The sequence below is a fragment of the Tetrao urogallus genome (assembly GCF_951394365.1).
Source record: "Tetrao urogallus genome assembly, chromosome: 5".
In the NCBI taxonomy this organism is placed as follows: Eukaryota; Metazoa; Chordata; class Aves; order Galliformes; family Phasianidae; genus Tetrao; species Tetrao urogallus.
Window position 1 is genome coordinate 7331169 of NC_136818.1, and position 21360 is coordinate 7352528.

Below are 21360 nucleotides of genomic sequence, written 5' to 3' on the forward strand. Positions count from 1 at the left end.
TTCCTTTGAGATCTGATGGCTTTACTTATAGCCTCCATCAGTTGCCTTGCTGTTGGTTTGATGGGCAGAACACAAGGTGGTATTGCCTGCAGCAGCACAGTTGCCCATCAGTCAATGTGGGTTGGGGAATATTGGAGGGAAAAAAATCAGATGCATCTGATGCTGATAAGTGCCTTGCAAAAGGCATGATGTGTTGTACTTTTAGTCATAAAAGCAGATCCTTCCAAAGTGGCCATTACATTTTAACTTTTATAGCATTGTACAGGTAATAAATACCACTGGGTGTAAAGCATGGAGAAAATGTTCTACAGTTTGATGTGAAATGCTATGCTGATCTGTAAGGGTGAGCTACCTCTGAGTCTGTAAAACTCAGGAAAACCTATTCTACCAGCTGTGAATGAATCTTGGGTCAACAAGAGAATGTCATGGACAATTCTTTCTTTCTTTTTATTTATTTATTTATTTATTAGCTTGTTGTTCCTCCACAAGTAGCTATGGCTCCTGTATAGTCCCTAATCTCTTTCAGTGTCCCTATGTTCTGTTTATCAGCTTTCACTTTTATCTCTTCCTTGGATGTACTTGTCACTGGCCTGAGTGCAAGTAAAGAGGAGACAACTTTCAGAGGAACAGAATAAGACTAACAGCTATGGATGGCTTCTGCTTGTGGTGAGGCTGTGCCAGGAAGACAGAGAGATCATTAGTTTGCTGTTCAGCTGTCCATCATTAGCAGAACACATGCACAGTGTCCATTTGTAGCCTTCCTGTTGCTTCCCAAGGAAGAAGGTGGCCACACAGGCTTTGAATGACATATCTCAGGTTGTTTCCTTCTATCTGACTGGACAGGTTGGCAGTTTGCATACAGATGTATTTGTCTCTTTCTAACTACACACCGGTCTGTCTTCAAGGACTATTTGCATGCTTTTCATGAACAACAAATGCATTAACTTTCTAAGATCTGCAAAAGTCGTATTCTGTAATATAAATTCAAGGCTAAATGGAAAATAACAGTGATGCTGCAACAAATACAAGGTCTATTTGGCTCTGTATCCAATGGCTTAAAATTGTGGATACTAAGGGACAGACTGGAAGAATAGGACAGAGCTTCTGGCAACATGTTATCTGAGGATTTTCTGATTGAGAATTTGTATTTACTTCTTTGTATGAGATGATGGAATAGTTTTCTCTGAATTCATCATCTAATTGATGTTTGTGTTTTGGACAAAACCTGGTGGCAGTGATTTGTGCGGTAAAAGGTAATTTTAAAAGTATTTTATTTTGTTTGCCTTAGGTCTTCTGCCAGATGACTTTATATTCTGCCAGCTGTCACTTATTTAATGAGAAATAACGAGTAATACCATATATTGTTTGAGAGGCAATAGAAGTTGGTCATTAGAAAATTTGATTTGATTGCACGTATTTTTGCCCAACTTGATCAGTCTCTAGGAAATTAGGGGACAGCGAGTCCTAATTCCTAGCCATCACTTTTGAATCTATCTTTGCCTTTGTAATTGGAAGAGAAGGCAGGCAATGTCTTTTGGCCTTATTTATGTACTTGAAAAGTAAAGACTCTGTACCTTGGTCAGAAGGTTCTGTGAGAGTATAATTAAAAGTTATTTGTAAAACAGAAAAATATTAGCACTGCTAAAAAGTGAATAGTTGAACAGGAACTCTTGAACTTAATATAGCTTCAGGTGTAGGCAGCAACTAATGAAGCCTAAAGACATTACATGGCTTGCCCTTGGTTACACAGCAAGCAACTGTCTGAGGAAAAGTACTAAGGAGTATTAAATTCCCTGATACAGCTATTGGGAACATTTCAACTGAGAAAACTTGAAGAACCAGACAAGAGTCAAACTGGATCGCCCAGTAACAACATGGTCATTTAGATATTTCTATTTTGTAACTCGATTTTTTTGCTGTTAATTACCAGAATAACAATGCTGTCACAACGTGTGTTTTTTTTTTTTTAAACTAATTTCCTTCTATTTTATATCGTTCTTTCCCTTTCCCCAAAGGCTTTTGATTCTTTTCACCATAATTTCCCCCCTCCCTTTTCCAAAAAGCTCCCTTTCTATAGCGCCAGTGCTGCTGCAGACAGGTGAGTACAGCAGGATTTTCAGTAGGAGTACAGAGGATCCAGATCTCCTATGGTTTCTGTGTCAATGGATGCAAAGTACAGACATGAAAGTGAGATGTTGATGATCTCAGTTGGCCCTGTACATTTAGTGTGAGGTAATGGCCTGATACCTACTTCAATCCCAATGCTTTATTCCTACTGTGCAGGCTACTAAAGTCTTCCAAGCTTGCTGAGGTCAAAACCCATATCTCTGGCTTTATTTGCATGTCTGTTCCTGTATAAAGGAGACAGAAAGGATATGACAGAACAATGACTCTCCTTGTTCTGAGTTACCCATCACATTTTTTGCTGGAGGTCAGGCCCAAAATCCAGAAAGAATGTATCTCTTGATTCCTTTTCATCGAGGGTAAAAATTATACAAGAATTTCCTATGCAGCTGACTCAAAAATCTTGTCTCAACTTGATCTGGGTCTTAAAATTGTCTCTTTGGCCCCTTCCTAATTTAATATGCATTTGAACAGCAGTTGCTTCTTGCTAGAGCCTTTCACCTCCAGGTCACCCTTTCAAATCCAATTCAGCCCTGTCGTGACCAAATGTTACCACCATCTGACGGCTTCTCTGCGTCCTGTGTGAATTGCTGGCTTCCATCCCATAGCTGGTGGACAGGTGCCTGAATTGCAAAAACTGCCAGAGCTGACACTAACTGGAAGTCTCTGCAGAGGGGTCAAAGAGTGAATCAGCCTGGCAGATGAATTAACACTTAACTTGTACTCACGGTGATGCTTTATACCTTCAAAATGCTTTACAAACGTCAGCTAATCCTCAGGAGGTGTTGTTATCTGCACTGGCAGGTGAGAGGAACAAGCAGATAGAGGAAGAGCCAGGATCAGAATATGCAGGTTGTGGACTGCGCAGTCCAGGTCTAAAAGCACACATTTAGCTCCTTTCAGCCCTACTGATGGGCATACCACATTAGGCTTCAAGTTCACTGAAGGAGGCCCTATGTTATTCTGCAATAAAAACATCTCTTTCTTTGTAAGACAGGTATGATGGTAGAAGTCTTGTTGGACATGTCATCATTTTGCTGCATGAATCCATGGAGCCAACAGAAGTCTCTATCCTCTTTGACTCATGTCAGATTGTGCCTATTATTAAGAAGTATCATTCAGATAGAGAAATTGGCGTGTAATCAGATGGGTAAATAATGACTTCTAAATTACAGCTGATTTGGACTAGTCCACTCTGTAAAACAACAGCTCTCAGAACGTTATTGAAACAATCTGAAAAGAAATGAATGAAACATCATGAAGAACTGCTAGTAGATTACACAAACATTGATGCACATTTTGCAAGCTGTTTTTCAGGAACACTTAAGACATTCTCAGATTGTGCAAAGGTCTATATCTATAAGAATAAGGAGAAATTGACTTCTGTGCTTGATGTCAGTAAGAATAAGAGTGTATCTGAACTGACATATTCCCATTCACTAGAAGCAAGAAGAGGAGATACTTTTTAAATGTTTTTAACCTTTAGAAGTTTTTTAAAAATAGTAAGCCACTTTTCTACTATTAATTGCTTATGTAAATAATTGCTGCCATTGCCATAGAGTTGCACAGTGGTGATGAATGGAAGGGGAAAGATGAGGTTGCCTCTGTGGTTACAAAGGGGTAGTGGCATGTCTCTGAAATAGTACCTCTAATAATGCATGGCTTACATGTATCATCTGCAGAATTGGAGAAGAGACTGTGGGCATCGCTTGCTCCAGAAGTTATAGAATCAACTTTTTTTTTTTTTTTTTTTTTTTGAGGCTTTATACTAGCCTTATCAGGTTTACAGAGAAATGTGTAAGAAGGTAGAAGTAAGAAAAGTGATTTCAGCACAATTAACCTCATCCAAATCTGGATATTTCAGGGGAAGTTTGAAAATACGAATCATATGCAGACCGCCCAAAATTTGCCTGATGTTCTCTTGTATAGTCAGTGATAGATGGGTGTTGTGCATCCCTAGAGTGAATCAGGGCACTGGGCAGAGTGCCTGATACTCTGAGTGCCTGATACTCTGAGTGCCTGAGAGAAGGCAAGGACTGATGGCTTCTAGCTGAATGTCGGCTGCTGAACATGTGCTGCTGAATAATCAGTTTTCCTTGGTTTGTCTTATTAGCTTGTTGTGCTTAAGTTTTCTGGTATCACATGTAGGAGCTGCCAAAATATTATCATGGGGTTTATATGGTACATATCTGAAGACATATGTGTGAGATCTTTGCACAGTTTTCTTTTGAGAGACTCTAAACCTGAGGAAACTTCAAAGAGCGGGTGTTCTCAGAACTTCTGAATCCCTTCTGACCAAAAAAGGACAAACTCCTTATGTGGTGCCAACTGCTATATGCCTATTTGCTTCAAACAGTGACTGAGCAGTAAGGCTGGACAGTATGCCTGGAGGCTGTTATGTCCTCTACCACTAACGACAAGCTATGGTTTTAATGTCTTGCATAAAACACTGCAAGGAGTTTATCCCATCCCCTGTATGATATATTGGACTAAAGAAGGCTTTGGGACTGTGTCTAAACCAATTGCTACGTCCAAAAATTAATAATATCCATATTGGAGTGACAGCTGGTGGACAGAGCTGGCTTTTTCCTGCATCACTTACCTCTCTAGTGGCCCATGTTCTGGGCTCAATGCATATTTATCTTTTTATTACAGCCTTTATTGATTTTTTTTTTATTTCTATTTCCTTAAGAATCATAATTGTACTGTTCAAAAATCCAATTTTGGTCATATTGGCACTGGCTATTAACATCACTCTTTCCTTTTGCTCCTTACTGACCTTCTAAAGGCATCTGACTAATGAAATTAATACTCAGACAAGTGAGAACACTTTCTTAAAACACTTCACATGGTATCACACACCAGTTTACAGTTTCAGTACTGTTTCACATCATAACAGTGAATGTGAGTTTTCATTCTCTATCCATGGTTTCTTTCGTTTTCCCCTCCCTAATTTGTATGTGCATTTCTCAAGCTGTCAGAAGTTTTATTCTGACCCAAGAGAACAGTGAAAAGAATGTGTCATAAAGGCAGGGATTCAAATAAACTTTGGAGCAGAAATTTGTTTGCTTATTCATTTACTCTCTTTTTATGTAGTAAGCATCAAGAAGAGGCAAAGACCATTTTTTTTCAAAGCAGAGGATGTTAACTGTTGTTTTCTAGGAAGTGGGGTTCAATCGTTGTCAATCTAGTGAGTGTTTTGACACACAGAGGAAAGAAATAGCAGAGCTGCATTTGTTTTCTCAACTCTGTATGCTCGGGTCATCCAGGTAATTACAGGTTTACTTAAAAAAGAGAGCATGAGAGAGAAGCTCTCTGCTGCTGCTTGTAAGCACAAAGAAAAGACACTTGGGGGAATTAAATTGATAGATGACTCTTATAAGGCATCTGAATCATTTTGCATTCCACCTCTAAAGCAGAAAATGATGACTTTAATATAATGTTGTAGGATGTAACTTGTAGTCTCTGAGAAGGCAGTAATGGCAGCCGGAAATGTTTGAGCTTCGTTATTCATTATTTTCTGCTTAAAAGCTGAAGTAAATGTAACTATCGGAGTTTGAGCCACATCAAACTTTATTCCCATTCTCACTTGTAGATGCTACTGCATTAGAAGCCATAGCCAGGATGGGTTCTGCTGAGTGGATACTGTCAAATGTCCATGGGTTTCAACAGTGGATTAGATTGGATTATGTTCTAAGTGTGTTCATGTCTGCACATTTGAACAGACATGTACATTTACTGACTTCATTTTCCCTTTAAAATTCACCACATCTCATTTTCGTTCTGCAGATTATCCTATTTCTTCTGCAGAACATGTCTGCAAACGTAGTTACTTCGAGTTAATATCCTAGTGGTAAGCTGTTGTCAACCACATGGAGGCCAGAATATCTCTATGCCTTTGAATACGACAATTTTTCCATTAGGAACCCGTAATATAATAACAGTGGACCAAGTCATTCTGTTCCACAATGGAGAATGCTCAAGATGGATAAATGTTTGATCACCTGTCTCAGTGATGAGTTCTATGTTGAATGTCATGGTTTCCAAATGAGCAATCTGGAAATTTAATCTTTAGGTCAAAGTGCTGCCTGTGCAGGAACAGGTAAGGTTGCGATTGGACTTCATGATCTTGAAGGTCTTTTCCAACCTGAGCAATTCTATGATTCTATGGCAGTGTTTGCTCACAGATAATAACCACCGTAAAATGTTTTTGATAATCAAGAAAGATCTTAAAAAAAACCTCAGTACTGCCAAGAGACTACCTAAAATTCCCCTGAACACCTTTACCAGTAACTTCTTAGTAAGAATCCTAAGAGACTTTGGAAAATTGTCTATTGATACTGTGTAAGGTTGGTTGACTTGGTCAAATCAAAGCTAAGCTGGGGTTCCACTTACACATATTCTACAGGTGTGGGTTTTTTGCCAGATAATCACAGAATCACAGAATTAATAACCACATGGAAAGTTGTATGAGTGATCTGTGCTTCTGTGCGTTCGTTTGTTTCTTTTGGAAGTTCTTTTGAGAACTATGGATGAAGAAGTATCATATGATACTTTAGCACAGATTATATCACCTAAGCCAGAGCTTTTAATTGTGCTGTTTAAGACAGAAATGATATAGTCTATGGTATATCTTGCTGTGCTTCTCAATTATTTTATATTACTAACTACGTCCCTATGAAGAACTCTTTCTAGTTGTTCTAGAATAAACATGTCTTAGGTCACTGACTTCTTTGTGAAGGACGTTCATGCTTTATAAATATCCACTGCAACTAGAATATCTCCTCCCTTCAACACTAAGTCACTGTTTGAGGTTTACAACACAATCAGTTTTATGGTGATGGAGAGGTGTACATTTGATCTCAACAAATGCTGTTTCTGATGGGGATATTATCTCATGGAAAAAAAAAAAACAACATTACTCAGTCTTAATTTTTAGTTTGTGCATGTTTGGAGAGGAAGAAAATCATATGTGGTGTTTCATCCTGTCGATGCTAATCTTTCTCTTTAGTGCTATATCTCCAAATTGCAGATGCATGCTTTATTGCCCTGTTGGTCCTCTACAGCACAGCAAAATGTTTTGGCACTAGCAGACAATTTATTGTTTTAGAGTCAAATACAATTAAATGTTCTTTTCCTATGAAGCATGGTCAGATATCGATATTGCCTTAGCTAACATCTTAACATTGGAGAGGCTTAATAAGATGCAGTATTACTCTCTCTAGGCTGTTTAATTAAACTAAACATTCAGTGTGTATTGTACATTGGTTTTCTGCCAAGGGAACGTAAATCTGTATCATATTAGTATCACATACCAAATGATGTTCTCCCCTCATTAGAGACTCTCTAGAAGAGCTGACACTGCTGTCACATGAACTGCTTTTGTAATACATTCAACTGATATGTAGCTCAGTATTCTCCAGTAGCCTGAGCAACTTTTGTGTGCAGACCAGATGTGTCTGGAGAGCTGCACATTGCGTTTTACTGGCAAGGGTTGCTACAAGCAGAGGCATTCACAGCACTTTATTATGATATTTTTTTCCTGTTGGATGCTACAAAGCAGAGTAAAACAAATTTCCATGTGTAAAGCGGGATTAGAAATTTGTGGTTTTGTCTTTATAAACAGAAATAAACTACATGGGAAATCTTGAAGGAATTCTTACTTACACAGTTTTGAGCTGCCAGAAAGGATAGATTTGTGTACTGTAACACACAGCCACGCAGTAATGCCTTAACAATCTTGCTCTGGAACTGCAAGGTACATATTTTTATCAATGGCACTGACCCTGTGGCAATGCAAAGAAGAATGCCTTAGCTTTATTTTGCATGTTACCCTGTGCTGCAAAAATGTTTCAGCCTGCTCAGGACAGATAGAGAAATGTCTGTCAAGGTTCTGTAAGAAGGTGTGATGGCTGGATGCAATAATAGAGTGCCTTTATCATGGGTACCTGGCATTGGCAACATGGATATATCTGTGGATGGCAGTAGTAGATTTACAGAAGGCATAACCTACATACCACAGTTATGATTTATCTCATGGTTTGTTGGTGTTTTATTTTTTATCTGCTTTTTTCCCCCTTAATAGAAGATTAACCTGGAGTTCTACATTGACATCCATGCGCACTCTACCATGATGAATGGCTTCATGTATGGGAACATCTTTGAAAACGAGGAAAGATTTCAGCGACAGGCTGTTTTCCCCAGGCTGCTCTGTCAGAATGCTGAAGATTTCTCTTACGTAAGTTATCTTAATTCATTTAAGTGTGTGTCCAGTTTATTTGTGATGATAAATTTCTAATTTAATTGAATTGTACTAATTTTAATATGAATATAGGACTACTTTAAATTTTAGTTGTGATTTGCCATTATCCTTCCTCTTGCTTTCTCCCAAAGAGGTATGATGTGATCTTATGTATTGTTAGAAGCAAGTTCTTCATCTTCCACGTTATAACCTTTGGTTCTGATTTATTAGTACATTTAATCTTTATCAGAAGATTTTTTTGATCCAATGCAACAGGTTTAGTGTTTCACTGTTTATATTATATTACATTCACAGACTTTTGACTTGTGTGCTTTAAATAATGGTATAATATCAAGTAGAGGTTAGAAAAATAAACTTGATGAAAACGGTTGGATAATTTTCTGTTGCAAGTTGTGACAAGGGTTATATATGCTCTTAAAATTATTTGATCCTAATATGGAAAAACATTTTTCAAGAAAACCTGCAATAGCTCAATATGTGTCTTGTAACTTAGAAGAAAGTTTGTGTGTAGTTATCCCTGAGAGTTGGAAATAGATGGCAAGCTCCTATAAATGAAGTGGTAGAGCATATATATATCTCAGGAGTGAGCTTCAAATAGAGAGAAAAGATCTTTATCCAGCACTTGTTGTAGTTGCTCTGGAGAAGCTGGTGGATTTAGGGCAACTTTCAGTGATCAGGAGGAAGGGCAGTGAGTGACATTTGGCTCATATGGTAGGAACAAATTCATTTTAAAATCACTTTGGATTCCTGCACCAAGCAAAAACGAGTGGAAGAACCTACTTTTTAGGTCCTGGTTTTACATCTGTTATGTTTCTACCCACTTTTGCTACTCACTATATATTTTCTCAGTCTCTGTTATCCCCTTCTTGCTAATACTTCATCCTCCTGATACAGAGAGAGAAGCATGAGTCTTCTCCAGCTGGGCATAGTGCCTGCCTCCTCTGCAGAGTCATCTCAAGTAGCCTATGGCAGTGGTGGTGGAGAAACATTCCAAGTGTTTAGCTCTAGAGAAACAAAATCTAACATCAGATGAAAAAGTAGTTGAGTCTGCACAGCAATATTTGCTATAATTGGGAAAAAGACCATTTTCTTCGTGGTGGGATTTCTCTCAGTTACTGTGGGAGACTGTGTTCCTCTTAGTGGAAGTCTCAGTTGACAATGGGAAAATCTTTGAGAAAATGATGTAGGAAATGGAAACCAATAGGTAAAGATACAGAGCAGTCTCTACCCTTTGACTCTCAATCTCCTTTTTGTAGAAACCAGCTATCAGACATGCATCTTGATGTCTAGAGCACCACAGTTTGACTTTGGTGTTATACTCGCACTGCTGAGCTTCCAACCCACATTCTGCTGATCTCTGAAGCCCAGAAGCCTTTCCCCTGCCATCCAGCCAAGTCATTCTTACCAGGACAGCTGAGGGTATAGAGATGTTGGAAAAGGAGACAGCCATGAAGTGTCCCATGTCTGGGAAGCAAGAGGAGTGAATATTACTGCTCTGAGTGGGAAAGTTTCTGTTCCCTTCTTTTCAGCTGCAGTCATGTGGGTTATGTGACTAGTTAGAAATATCAGGGGTGAATATTGCTGCTGGAAAAAGAGGAAAAGAATCCAGAGCTTCCTATGTTTTCTAAAAGAAGGGAAAGAAAAGTGTTGAAGATTAAAAATAGTGTATGTAAATATGCCCTATTGACTGCTCAAAGGGAAGGGGGGAAGTGCATCGTTAACATTACCAGGCGGGTGTTTGAAAGTGTGGGAATGGACCACTGTTGTTACTAATTAATTTTCCAAAGCTTCAGGAGGTCTCATTTACATTGTGTGCTGCTGCGGCCATTTGTTGGGATTATAATACTTCAACAGCAGCACTTCAAGTGAAAACTGGCGGCTGCATGAAGTGTTGTCCATAATTGACTAGCTCCATGTCTTCACACAGCACAGAGACAATGTTCCATTATGTTATCCATTGACAGTATCATTGAAAAGATTACTCTCCTTAAAGCATCTGTCAACCTTGATTGATTTACAAGGGACAAAGAATTGAAAAGGTTTGAAGTGCGGGTACAATTTTTGCCACCATTTAGCATACATAATGGTTCTCCTTTGATGTCAAAAGCTCATCTTCTATTAATAATGCAGAGGGCTTTTGAATGCAGGCTACTTGTATGGAGTTCCACACTAATAACCTACTTGCTGTGAAATGGGATTCACTTTGGAGAAGCAGTCATTTGTCTGGGTTTTACATGTTCAGAATGAATCCCAACTCAAAGGGATTTCTTTCAGTGCTCTGCATGATTGCAGCTGAGCCCGGCCCGGTTTAGGGGAAGCAGGCAAATCCTAGCCTGCTCCTCCAGCTGAGAATCTGGCAGAAATCACGCAGCCAGATGCAGAGGAGCATGAACAACAAGCCTAGATGATGCGATCAAATGCCTTGTGCTGTTTTGTCTGGCAACCTTCTATTAATATACTTTAGGGTGCATTTCATGCCTGGACTGCTTTCTTCACCTGTCATTTCCAATAGGCCTTCTTATTTAAATGACAGCATGCAAGGGAGGTTGGTGATTAGAATAGGGGATACGTGCCTACGTGGTTAGGACCAAAGGCAAGTCAACCATCATCTCTGTACTCTATCTGCTGAGCAGATCACTTAACCTCACAGTGTGCTGGAGGACTGACTGTGGTTTGAAGGTAAAAGTTGTGAAAGGAGACAGAAGTTCTTTATTTGTATGTGGCTTCAGATACTGGGGCCTGCCTTTGGTTTGACTGTCAGCGTGTGAAGGGAAAAGTGGATGAAAGAAGAGCTAGGAAGGTTTGCTCTCAAATACATGAGAGAGACGCTTGGGCGTCTCAGGGAGAGGACAATTCTGGAAGTAAAACATTTTATGATTTCAAGGTTTAGGAAGGCTATTTTTAAACACTGGGGAGTAAATATAATCTGTATGAAAACTCAAACAGTGAGAGCTGACAAGCTCTTCTGAAAGGCTGACTCACTGGGTTTTCAGGAGCAGCTGTTGACACCACGTCGGAGCGCATTACACATCAGCCATGGCAAAGAGTTGTTGCACTATTTGGAGGAGTGTTCTTCATTTGACCTTTCTTGTTCTGGAGAGTGGATTAGTCATAACATCAAGATACAAGCACTTGAACATTTCAAGAACCTGCTTGTCTTAGGGGTGGCTAATTCTGACCTTTGTGATAGTATGAGAGGAGACCATCTCTGCTCTGGTTCATTTAAAAGAAACAACCACAGCCTTTTATGGCTTTATCATTTTGTAAAGATTGCTCTGCTTTGCAGTGAGATGAAAAAGACTAGCCAGAAGTACTTGGCTTAATCTTGCGATTGTTTTTTTGTTGTTGTTTGTTTCTTTATTTAATTTTCTTTGTTTGTTTTTTCCTTTTGACTCAAAACTGGTGCTACTTTGGGACACCTTTGAGTGCTTGTTTTCTTTTCTTGCTTTCAATCTTACAGCAGAGCAGCTTCCTTTGAAATACTCTTTGTCGTCTTCTTTTACATGCTAGCAAAGACCCTAGTGGTGACTTGGGATCCCACTACACTGGACAGTAGGTAAACCTGTTGAGAAAGCCCACGTACTTCAAAAGCTTCCAGTCGTGTCAGGAAAGAGAAAAATAGCAGGTTGAAAGGCACTTGCTGAGGGAAATCAGAGAATAAGACCCACACTTCCCAAGTGCCACTATCTTCGGCAGTTCACATAGCCTTCTGCATGGCTTAAGCCATGCTGTGCACTCAGTAGTAAAATGTCTGAGCGAGAACCCACCCAATTTCCTTTTGAAACCCTCCAGTGTCATAACCTAGTGACCTAAAACATATTTTTGAGAGTATCATTGACTCACCAAGATGAAATATGTCAAACATGGAATGGTCTGGTCCATTACTTTTTTTGTTGTTAAACTGACTTCTTCGTTGTTGTTGTAATTTACTTGGGTTCTTTTAGCTTGGATGTCTAAATATGAACAATCAATCAAATGAGATTTGAATCTATCTATATTTTCTGTTGCTTTCCTTTAGGTCTCCTCCAGGTCTACTCATTTCCTCAGTGCCCCCTTACATATCCAAGCCTTTTTAGGTGAAGCATGTTCCTTCCAGCAAACATCTATCTATCATTGGCAGACCCAACTAGTTGTTGTCACTTACTCTGGCTAGACATTTCTTTCTTAGTCCTGTGAGCCATATTACTAATTCCAGTACATTTGGGGTTGTCTCTGAAGGAAGTGCTGGCACAAGTGCCAGAGGGAGTAATAACAGCTGGTGGACAGTGAAGGAGCAAACTCAATAATCTGTTCTGAAATAAAGAAGAGCCAGTTTGTATTGCATGTGACTGAGCAGGGAATGGGAGAGCAGCAAGCAGGTTTCTCAGACCTGGAATTCATCCCAAAGTAAAATCCAAATGTCTCCACCCACTATTTTCTAAATACTTCTCTGTTATGCCAGCCAAAAAGACCTTTGTCCAAGAAAGCATAAATAAGTTGCATTATTGCATTCAGGTAGTTTTGTTAACATCATGAAAGCTTAACAGATCTCCTCAGAATCTTGTTAAAACTGGAGGACAAGAAATGATCCTACCTCCTTTTTTTATTATCTTGTAGCAGGGCATTTCCAGGAAGATGAATATAGCTTTATTTACTTCATTGCCCCTCTGGGATGCATTTCTGCTCGCTGCTTTGCTTCTTGGACAGTTTCTCCATACATTTATTATTTATTCTTGGAGGCTGGGTGAGGAGAGAGAGGAAGCATTTGTCTGGTGGCACAAGGAACAGGCTGTAAAGCCTGTTCTTTTCTGAGCATGATAGATTTTTGTCTCACAAGACATTCACAGCTAAATGAAACTGCTCCATTACTGCTGAACCAGTCCACTCCTCTTTTTTAATACAGAGAGATAAATTGACTTGTATTACAAAGAAAAGGAAAAGGGGTAAAAGTGTTTGAGTAAACAGATCCTTCTTTCACCACCTTTTTGCTCTGTTGTTTGTGCATATAAGTTTGCAGTCCCTTTTCAATTCCCGCACAGGTAGAAATTTTGACTAGGTGCAGAAGAAATAACTTTTTTTCTAGTAATTTTATAGCACATTTACATTATTTTTGAGAGATGGTCATAATTTTTACCAAATGCCAAGATGGTGGGAAGAGTTGGCAGCCTCCTAGAATGGTACCAATAAAATGAGCTCCTTCATGTTCAGATGCAAGTCATCTCTCTTGCAGAGTGCTGCAGATTGAGGGCAAGAGGTAATGGCCCTAAGTTGGCCAGGGGAGATTCAGATTGGATATTAGGAGCAATTTCTTCTCAGAAAGAGCGCTGATGCACTGGCACAGGCTGCCCAGGGAGTTGGAGGGGTTACTGCCCCTGGAGGTGTTCAAGAACTGTGGGAATGTTACACTGAGAGACAGAATCAGTGGGGATGGGTTGGGGTTGGACTGGGTGATCTTAGAAGCCTTTTTCAGCCCTAATGATTCTACAGTTCTGTGAAATTTCACTGCACTAGGACAAACTATGCAATGAAGGAGGGGTGGAAGGTGGGTCAAGAATTGAGAAACTGGCCCCTTTCCAGCATCTTTTTCTGTGTATTATCACTTTAAGTACATGACATATTAACAGATGTAAAATAAAACCTGGTTCAGAAAGGAACTGTTTCTGGAGTAGTCAGAGAGGATGAGAGGACTGGATGTAGTGTATACAACATCTCCTCAGGAAGAGTTGTAATCTCCTGCTCTGGATAGAGGAGAGCAGAACGTCTCTGCCACAGAACAAACCACTTTTTTTTGCAGAGTATTCAAAGCAACTGCATGTGTGATGGTTGTATTTCCCTTTCTGCTTCTCATTGTCCTAAGTTTCTATCATTTGTATAAATGATTATGAAAGCACTCCCAGGAGACTGCATACATGCTCATAAAACTATTGTAAAGAGAAACATTGCACGCTACTGCTGAGGGCTATTTTACTGTATATTTTGTGGAAACGTCTCATTTTCTACTGACAAATAGGGAAAGTGAGAACTCCAGAGACACAAGTTATTTTCTAAATGGTGTGATTATTCTGTAGAGTTTGGACTAGAAAATGCCAGCTTTGGCATCTTTGGGGAAGGATGTTCTCTGGGAAGCAGAGGTTGCATTTATTTTTTTATTTTTTATTTTTAAAAAAGAAAGAGAGGAGGAGAGAGGAAAGCAGATTTTTTTTTCTCATCATTAGCAAGAAGCATGCGCAGATCCCTTACAAGCTATCTATCCACTCTGCTCAGTAGGGGTGCACTTTGGTGCTGTACTGCTTGAGGAGGTGGGAGCTGTATGTACAACCCATTTCAGTGCATGTGGATGGGTTCTGGGGAATGTTAAAACAGGCCAAATGCCCATGCTGGTGCTGCCAGCTAACTGGTCCAAGGTGCAGAGAGAGGCAGCAGAGCGCTGTATGGAAGGGAGCACAGATTACCAGCTGGGAGAAGTCAAGTGCAACTCTCACAGGTGAACAGCTAAAACCATGAAGCATGAAACCCAGTTGGTTTTCTATCTTAAAAGAAAAGCTAATTTGGTAGATTTAGGTTTGAGGCGTGAACTGAGAGCCTGTAAAGCTCCCTCCTTCTAGCTCCTCTGATAATGGCCATGCAAATGTGGGTTTTTGTCAGCAAGTTCAAGCAGGCATGACTGAAAGACACTTGGGAGGGTTGAAGGAAAGATGTTGGTATCCTTCACAAACATTGGAGGAATAATGGAGACCCTGAGGGAGCAGATGTGTGTGTGGTTACAAAGTACTTTTAAATTGTTATTTCTCTGAGGAGAACTGAGCTTTAAAGCTTGAGAGTGTGGTGCTAGACAGGTTGAGTTCATGGTACTCCTGCAGTGTGGTGCTGATGCTCCTTACAAGCAGTAAGAAGGAATTAAAATAAACCAGGGAATAGAGCTGGTCAAAACGTTTTAAGATTTGAGAATATTTGCCTTAAGATTTCAGTTTCAGGCTTTTCTCTTTCATGTTCTTAGGAATTCTGGGCAAACCATGTCGGCTCTCCTCTGTATGCCTTCCCTCAGACTTCTACAAATTGAATTCTCTTTTTTTCCAGTTCAGAAAATATTTTCTTATTAAACCCAAGGCTTTCTGATCACCTCAGTGCTCCCTACCAGGCACAGAAGTTATGAAACAAAAAGCTGTTATCTGTGGAACTGTCAGAAAGATGTGAGAAAACTCTTTCCACGAGAATATCAACCCAGTCCGTCTGTCCATAAACAATCTGGAAAACCTCCAAGTAGGAGTGATCCCTTTTTTGAAACGATCCTGAACTTTTCAAAATCTCCTGTTCCCAGATTTCATCGGTCATGAATGATTTTGAAATGAAATGCATTTCGCTCCTGTGCATCAGAAATATGGCAAAGCTGCAAGGTGAGATGAGTCAAGGAGCAATTTTGAGCTGCGTTCCCTTTTTTTTTTTTTTTAATCCATCTACATTTCAGATGCTATCTGCAGCTTCTTTGTGAAATGAATTGAGAGATGGCTTCTGAATGCCATGATTTCCGTGTCTCCAGACCCAGCTGGCATAGAGTTGGTTGCCTGTCACCAAAAAAACCCAGTAACATGTACACTGTCTTGTATAGTAAGAGAGTTAATGGAGCTGGTAAGAGGAGAGAGTTAAGTTGGCTTTAGAAGTGAGAAGTTCTCTCAGTGCTTCTGGAGAAGTAAGGAGATCAGTTTTGCTGGTAAGATAGCTTGGTGAGCTAATAACTGTGAGAGTGACAGGTTCGAAGCACTGAGTTCTGGCTGTCCCATGGCAATAATTAGCTCTATCCGTATGGAAAAGTGAGCTGCCAGTTGCACCCTTCTTACAGCACCCTGTGGACAGGCTAACAGAAGAGTCAGAATTGGTAACTGCACTATTTACAGTCTTCTGTAGAAAAGATTTCAAAGTCAGTGCATTTCTGTGCTCCCTTTCTAACTTCCACGGACTTCAATAAAGCATTCTAGAAAATGGGAGTGAGTGAGTTATAGCTGGTAGCGTAAAACTCTTCATTGAGATAGATTTGACATCATCTGGGCTCCAGTCCATTTCCCAATGGCACGTCTATTCTTCCTTGATGGCAACTATGTCATTCCTTTTCTCTAGAGCACTAACTACTAACTTTTTTTATCACCTTTTTTTTTTTTTGCTACACTGGGGCGGTGAGTTGAGGGCTTATAGAGGTCAGATCTGCTTTAGAAATAAAGTTTGCTTTTCAGCTAAGAGAGCAGCATCAATAGAGATTTGTGGTGAGATTGTAACCTAGTCCTGCTTACACTTGGCCACTGCTTGTGCAGTGAAGCAATTTGTATACGTAATCCCAGTTTATCCCAGTAGGTAAAGTGCTTACTGCTCAACTACAAAATGTACAAAAGGTGTGGAGGGTTTTTTTTATTTTGTTTTAAGGAAGAGATAGCTTCAGTTGAGAAATAAAGCTCGTTTTCCAAATGGAAATGGCATAAGGTGACCCAGCATATTTTTAATTATGTGTTGTAATATGAAACCATTCTTTAATTATGAATCCTCTAAGTTTTTATGTCTGTGCTCTTCTCCAGGGAAGATTTCTAACAAGATACTCTGACTTCTGTGAGCGCACAATTGAACATGCTCCTTCCTTTTCTGTAAGTTACTAGACCTACATCAGCTATCTATACTGGCATATGGGAGGATCTGTCTCCTTATTCTGAGTTTGCAGATACTCTCTTTGAAAAGACAAGTGATCTTTGGGAAAACATTTGTGAGCACACTAGAACTTAAGTTTTTGAAACCTTTGCTCCTTCTGTCCATGGACACATAAAGAATCAATAGTTCTTCAGTAGATGTGAACAGCTGGTAAAATGTATCTGTTGGATTACAGGAACCCCCTAGACCTTGTTAAATCAGAAACTTATCTTTCTCAATCTAATAGAGATTGTGAGCAGATTTCTGTCTGGTTGATGATTTCTCTCCTAATTCATTTTCTAAATCATCTTGTACTTTGTATTTTCCTTTCTTGCTGGGTTAGAGAAACGTCTCAAGATTGATCATAAGTGATGCACAGTCTATAGCCTGGTTCCCATGGTAGGAGCCTGGTAAGGTCTGACTGTGCTAATGCCTCGATCCTTTTTCTCTCTAATGTGTTGAGCAACTTGAGAAGAAAACAAAGATTCATTCCCCAATAGCTCTATATAAGAGAGCAACAGTTTTTGTACCATGTCCCTTTCTCCTGTCATCCATGAAAGGTAGAACTGATGCTGCCATCCATCTCCAGCTTGACACTGAGCCTGAATGGTATTTCAGCCCTCTTTGGCATCTCTTTTTCCACAGATCAGTGGACCCACATTTACTGGATGTGCATCTTATTTTCCCTCTTGTGCAACCCTAGGCTTTCTGATGCTATAGCAGAACAAATGCCCTGTGAAGCCACATAGTCACTGAGCAGAACCACTCAGGGTACACTGGGAAGTCAAAGGACAGACTTGGGTACATTCAGTCTCAGATACAGACTTTTGTTGTTTTTCTTCTTTGTCTTTTGGAGCCCCTCTTGTACTTTGATATGGACATGCAGAAATAGTAAACTGCTTGCCTTTGCAATGTGAATATGGACTGCTCAGGGCATTGATTCTACAGATCCTAGCAGGACAGCAGAGCAGCACTGAGAAACCAAGGATATCCATCAGCCGTATTGCAGCTGCCTAAGCTGTTGAATTCACTGAGGGTCACTGTGGTCGAGTGTCCTTACCAGCCAAGAGACAAGACTGCCCTGGAGATAGGGATTCTAGCACACTGAAGTCTAACCAAAGGCTAAGAATGTTTTGTTTTGTTTCGTTTTGTTTTTCCATGGGGACTCCTCCAGCAAAGAATTCACATGCAGATTTTTCCTGTGTTTCCATCCCATGCATCTCTTTTGCCACAGTTGTCCGATTGGTTTACAAATTTCTTTGTTTGCCTGGATGATCGTTGTCATTCCTAGTGGGAAAATCAATCATACAGAAAGGGTTCAGCAGAGCATGGGGAAGAGGGATGAGATCACAGAATCACAGAATGGCCAGGGTTGGAATGGACCTCAAGGATCATGAATCTCCAAGCCCCCTGCCACATGCAGGGCCACCAACCTCCACATTCAATACTAGACCAGGTAGTCTAGAGATCTGGTAGGGAGATCTCTGGTAGAGATCTGGTAGGAAGGCCTGGGAAATCTGTCACAAATGCCTAAGATGCAGAGAGTGGCTAGATGCACCTCAAGGTTCCCGATTTTGTAAGAACCAGGTGTCATTTTCTGGTGTATTTCTTCTCACCAGAATGTGAGGGAATCTTTCATCCTTCCTCTTCCACTCCTTCAGCAGCGAATTATAATTACTTGGCGCATCTCCTAACCCTGAAGATGGCTAATTTGTGTACTGAATTTTCTCACACAGGCTAGAAGGCAGAGTCCTTCTGTGAGCTTTAATGTATCTGTGTGTTTTAATAATGAATTACTGTTGATTTTGTACAAATATCTCTGTTTAAGAACTTCAAAGTCTTTGGTGTTTTTCTTCCCCAACCCTGCCTCCTCTGATTTTGTGCTTTTTGCTGCTGCTGTTGTTGACACTCCCATGCGATTCAGCCTCAGAGAAATAAATATTTGTTTAGCTGTTCTCCTGCTGTGCCTGCTCAGTGCATTTGCTTAATGATGACTTCAGTTCAGCTTTCCAAGGGTTTTCAGCAATAGATTCTCTCAAAGAGAAACAATAGACTCATTTTCTGACATTGGTACCTACATTCTTTCCCCATCTTGTTGTCCCTTCTTCCCCAGGGTAAAGTTTGATTAAATAAACGTGCAGGCAAATGGCTATTTCCTTGCAATAATAATACATGGATTTTTATCCTCTCTGTTTCAGCATTATCAGTTGCCAAGATCAGGAATCAGTACTTACATATTTTTCCATTCCATTTATCTTGAGTTGAGACAGTAACAGATTGAACTCAAGCAAGTACCTGCTGCCTGACCTTGCCATTACTTGAATTGTCTTGAATATGGAATTTTCTTATTTTCTTCTAGCACATCAAATCACATTCTTGCTTGTAACATTGTTCTATAGCCAAGCCCAAATCACTGTTTCAAAACCTGCATGTGTTCATACTTTAGGAAGGGTTACTTTATATTTCACTATCTCAACCCACTTCAGTCAAATCAGAGATATTCCTTTCTACTCAAGACTTTTTTTTTCCCCTGTGGGAACTGCAGCACTACCTGGCAGGGAAATGAACAGATGATTTAATTCATGCCATTGCCACTATTTGCAATAATTCTGCACAGGTGAAACTGGAACTTTTCTTTAAAAAGAAAAGAGAAAATTACAACATCAAATAGCATTATAAAAAATCCAAACTATGGAAACATTCAAATTTTGTTTTCTCTTCTTGGCCATCTAAAAATCCTCCTTTAAATTACTTAAACCACTTACGATTCACTTCTGAAATATGGCAAGTATAATTTTGCCAATAACTAGATCCAACTTCTGAGCTATTTTCTGCCAGAAAGCAAAAATCACTTCAGTGAAGTAATACATCAGACTCTCTTCATCTATTTCCAGCTGATGAGGTTTCAGCTTATACCAGAGATTGTTTTTTATTAGACTCTGAGTACACGACCTGGCACTTGTGTAGCTGAGTTTCATCTGACTACTATCACTTTGGTCCTTAAAGTCATCCCACTGCTTTTTCGTATGATATTCAGAGCCTCCTCCATAATGATGATTCATTCCATAGTGTGTCATCAGCAAATTTTGTTGGCATGGTCCTCCTTTACTGTGCCAAGAACTGTGATGAAAATATTATGTAAGATTTATATCAAGAATCATCTCTGAGAAATTCAACCAGTAACCTTTATCTAGTTTGACTGAAATTATGGGAATTACAGCTGGAAAAGGACCTCAAGTTCAAACTGGATCCCAAAGAAAGATGAATTATACTTGGCAGATATTTGTCCAATTTGTTTGTAAATATACTATCTTTATAATACTCAGTGACAGTAAGTACCTCAGCTTCCAAATGACAGGAGCGTTTTTTGTCCTAATACCTGCCCTGAATCACTTCTCCAACATTTCCATTGTTTTACTTGTGCTGAGCAGAGAAATAGACTTAGCTCATTTTTCTTGTGAGTGATGCTCGTGCTCACAAACCACGGTAACTGTGTTCTGACACGTTATCTTCTTATTTTGAGCTGGCTCCACACACCCAAATTCACCAGCTGATGCTTTAGTACAGTAAATATTTCACCATAGACATTCATCTGAACGTGAAGTTCTATCCACTGAAATCAGTGTGCTTGCATTATGAGGAAATCTCCAGAGTATGATCATCTTCCTTTCTGTTTCTGATCTTAACTCAACATACAGCTTCCTCCAGTTTCAGGGTCTTGGTCTTTTGAAGGCTTCTATTGCAGGAGGTCAGAAAACTTTCCCTCTTCCAGACTTCCCCAAGTATTTTATTCCATACAACAAATTAACAATTCATTTTCCCATCAGTCCTTAAGAGTGCCTTAGCTCTCTGTCCCACAAGTATTCTGACCATCCTGAAAGATTCTTCCATTGCATTTTCTTCCAAATGGCAATTTGAAGGAAAAAAATAGGATACGTATATAGCAGAATAAATTCAGTGTAACCTTTTTCTGCAGTATTCTGTTACCACTCAGGCAGTATCACATTTAGAAAGTCCTACATATAATGCTAATAAGAAACCCAATTCCATCTTATTCTAATTAACCTGGAAAGCCTTCCTTTTTATAACATGAGAGACTTCAAAACATTCAGAATGCTAATAAGCCTACAGGTATTTCCATTCTTCATATCTTTTGGTATACACCATTCATCAAGAATTGTTGCTCATTTCAGTGTTAGCGTGCTTCTGTTGGTCTATAGAATTTTAGCATTTTGAATGATTGCATCTCTTGTTTGTTATTTTTTTATAGACAAGATAAAAAGTCTTATTTTCCCTTGTTTTGATACACACTAACATTATGTTAATAA

General features: G+C 39.6%; 1 protein-coding gene across 1 annotated transcript in view; it reads left to right on the plus strand.

Moving 5' to 3' along the window:
- The window catches only part of LOC306946966 (BEN domain-containing protein 5-like), a gene marked incomplete at both ends in the record, with an annotated part of 850824 nt that overhangs the window by 746374 nt on the left and 83090 nt on the right, over window positions 1-21360 (plus strand). The window contains one exon of the mRNA XM_079536119.1: window positions 8210-8362. Within this exon, the coding sequence (XP_079392245.1) occupies window positions 8210-8362 (153 nt within the window). The remainder of the gene's footprint in view (window positions 1-8209; window positions 8363-21360) is intronic.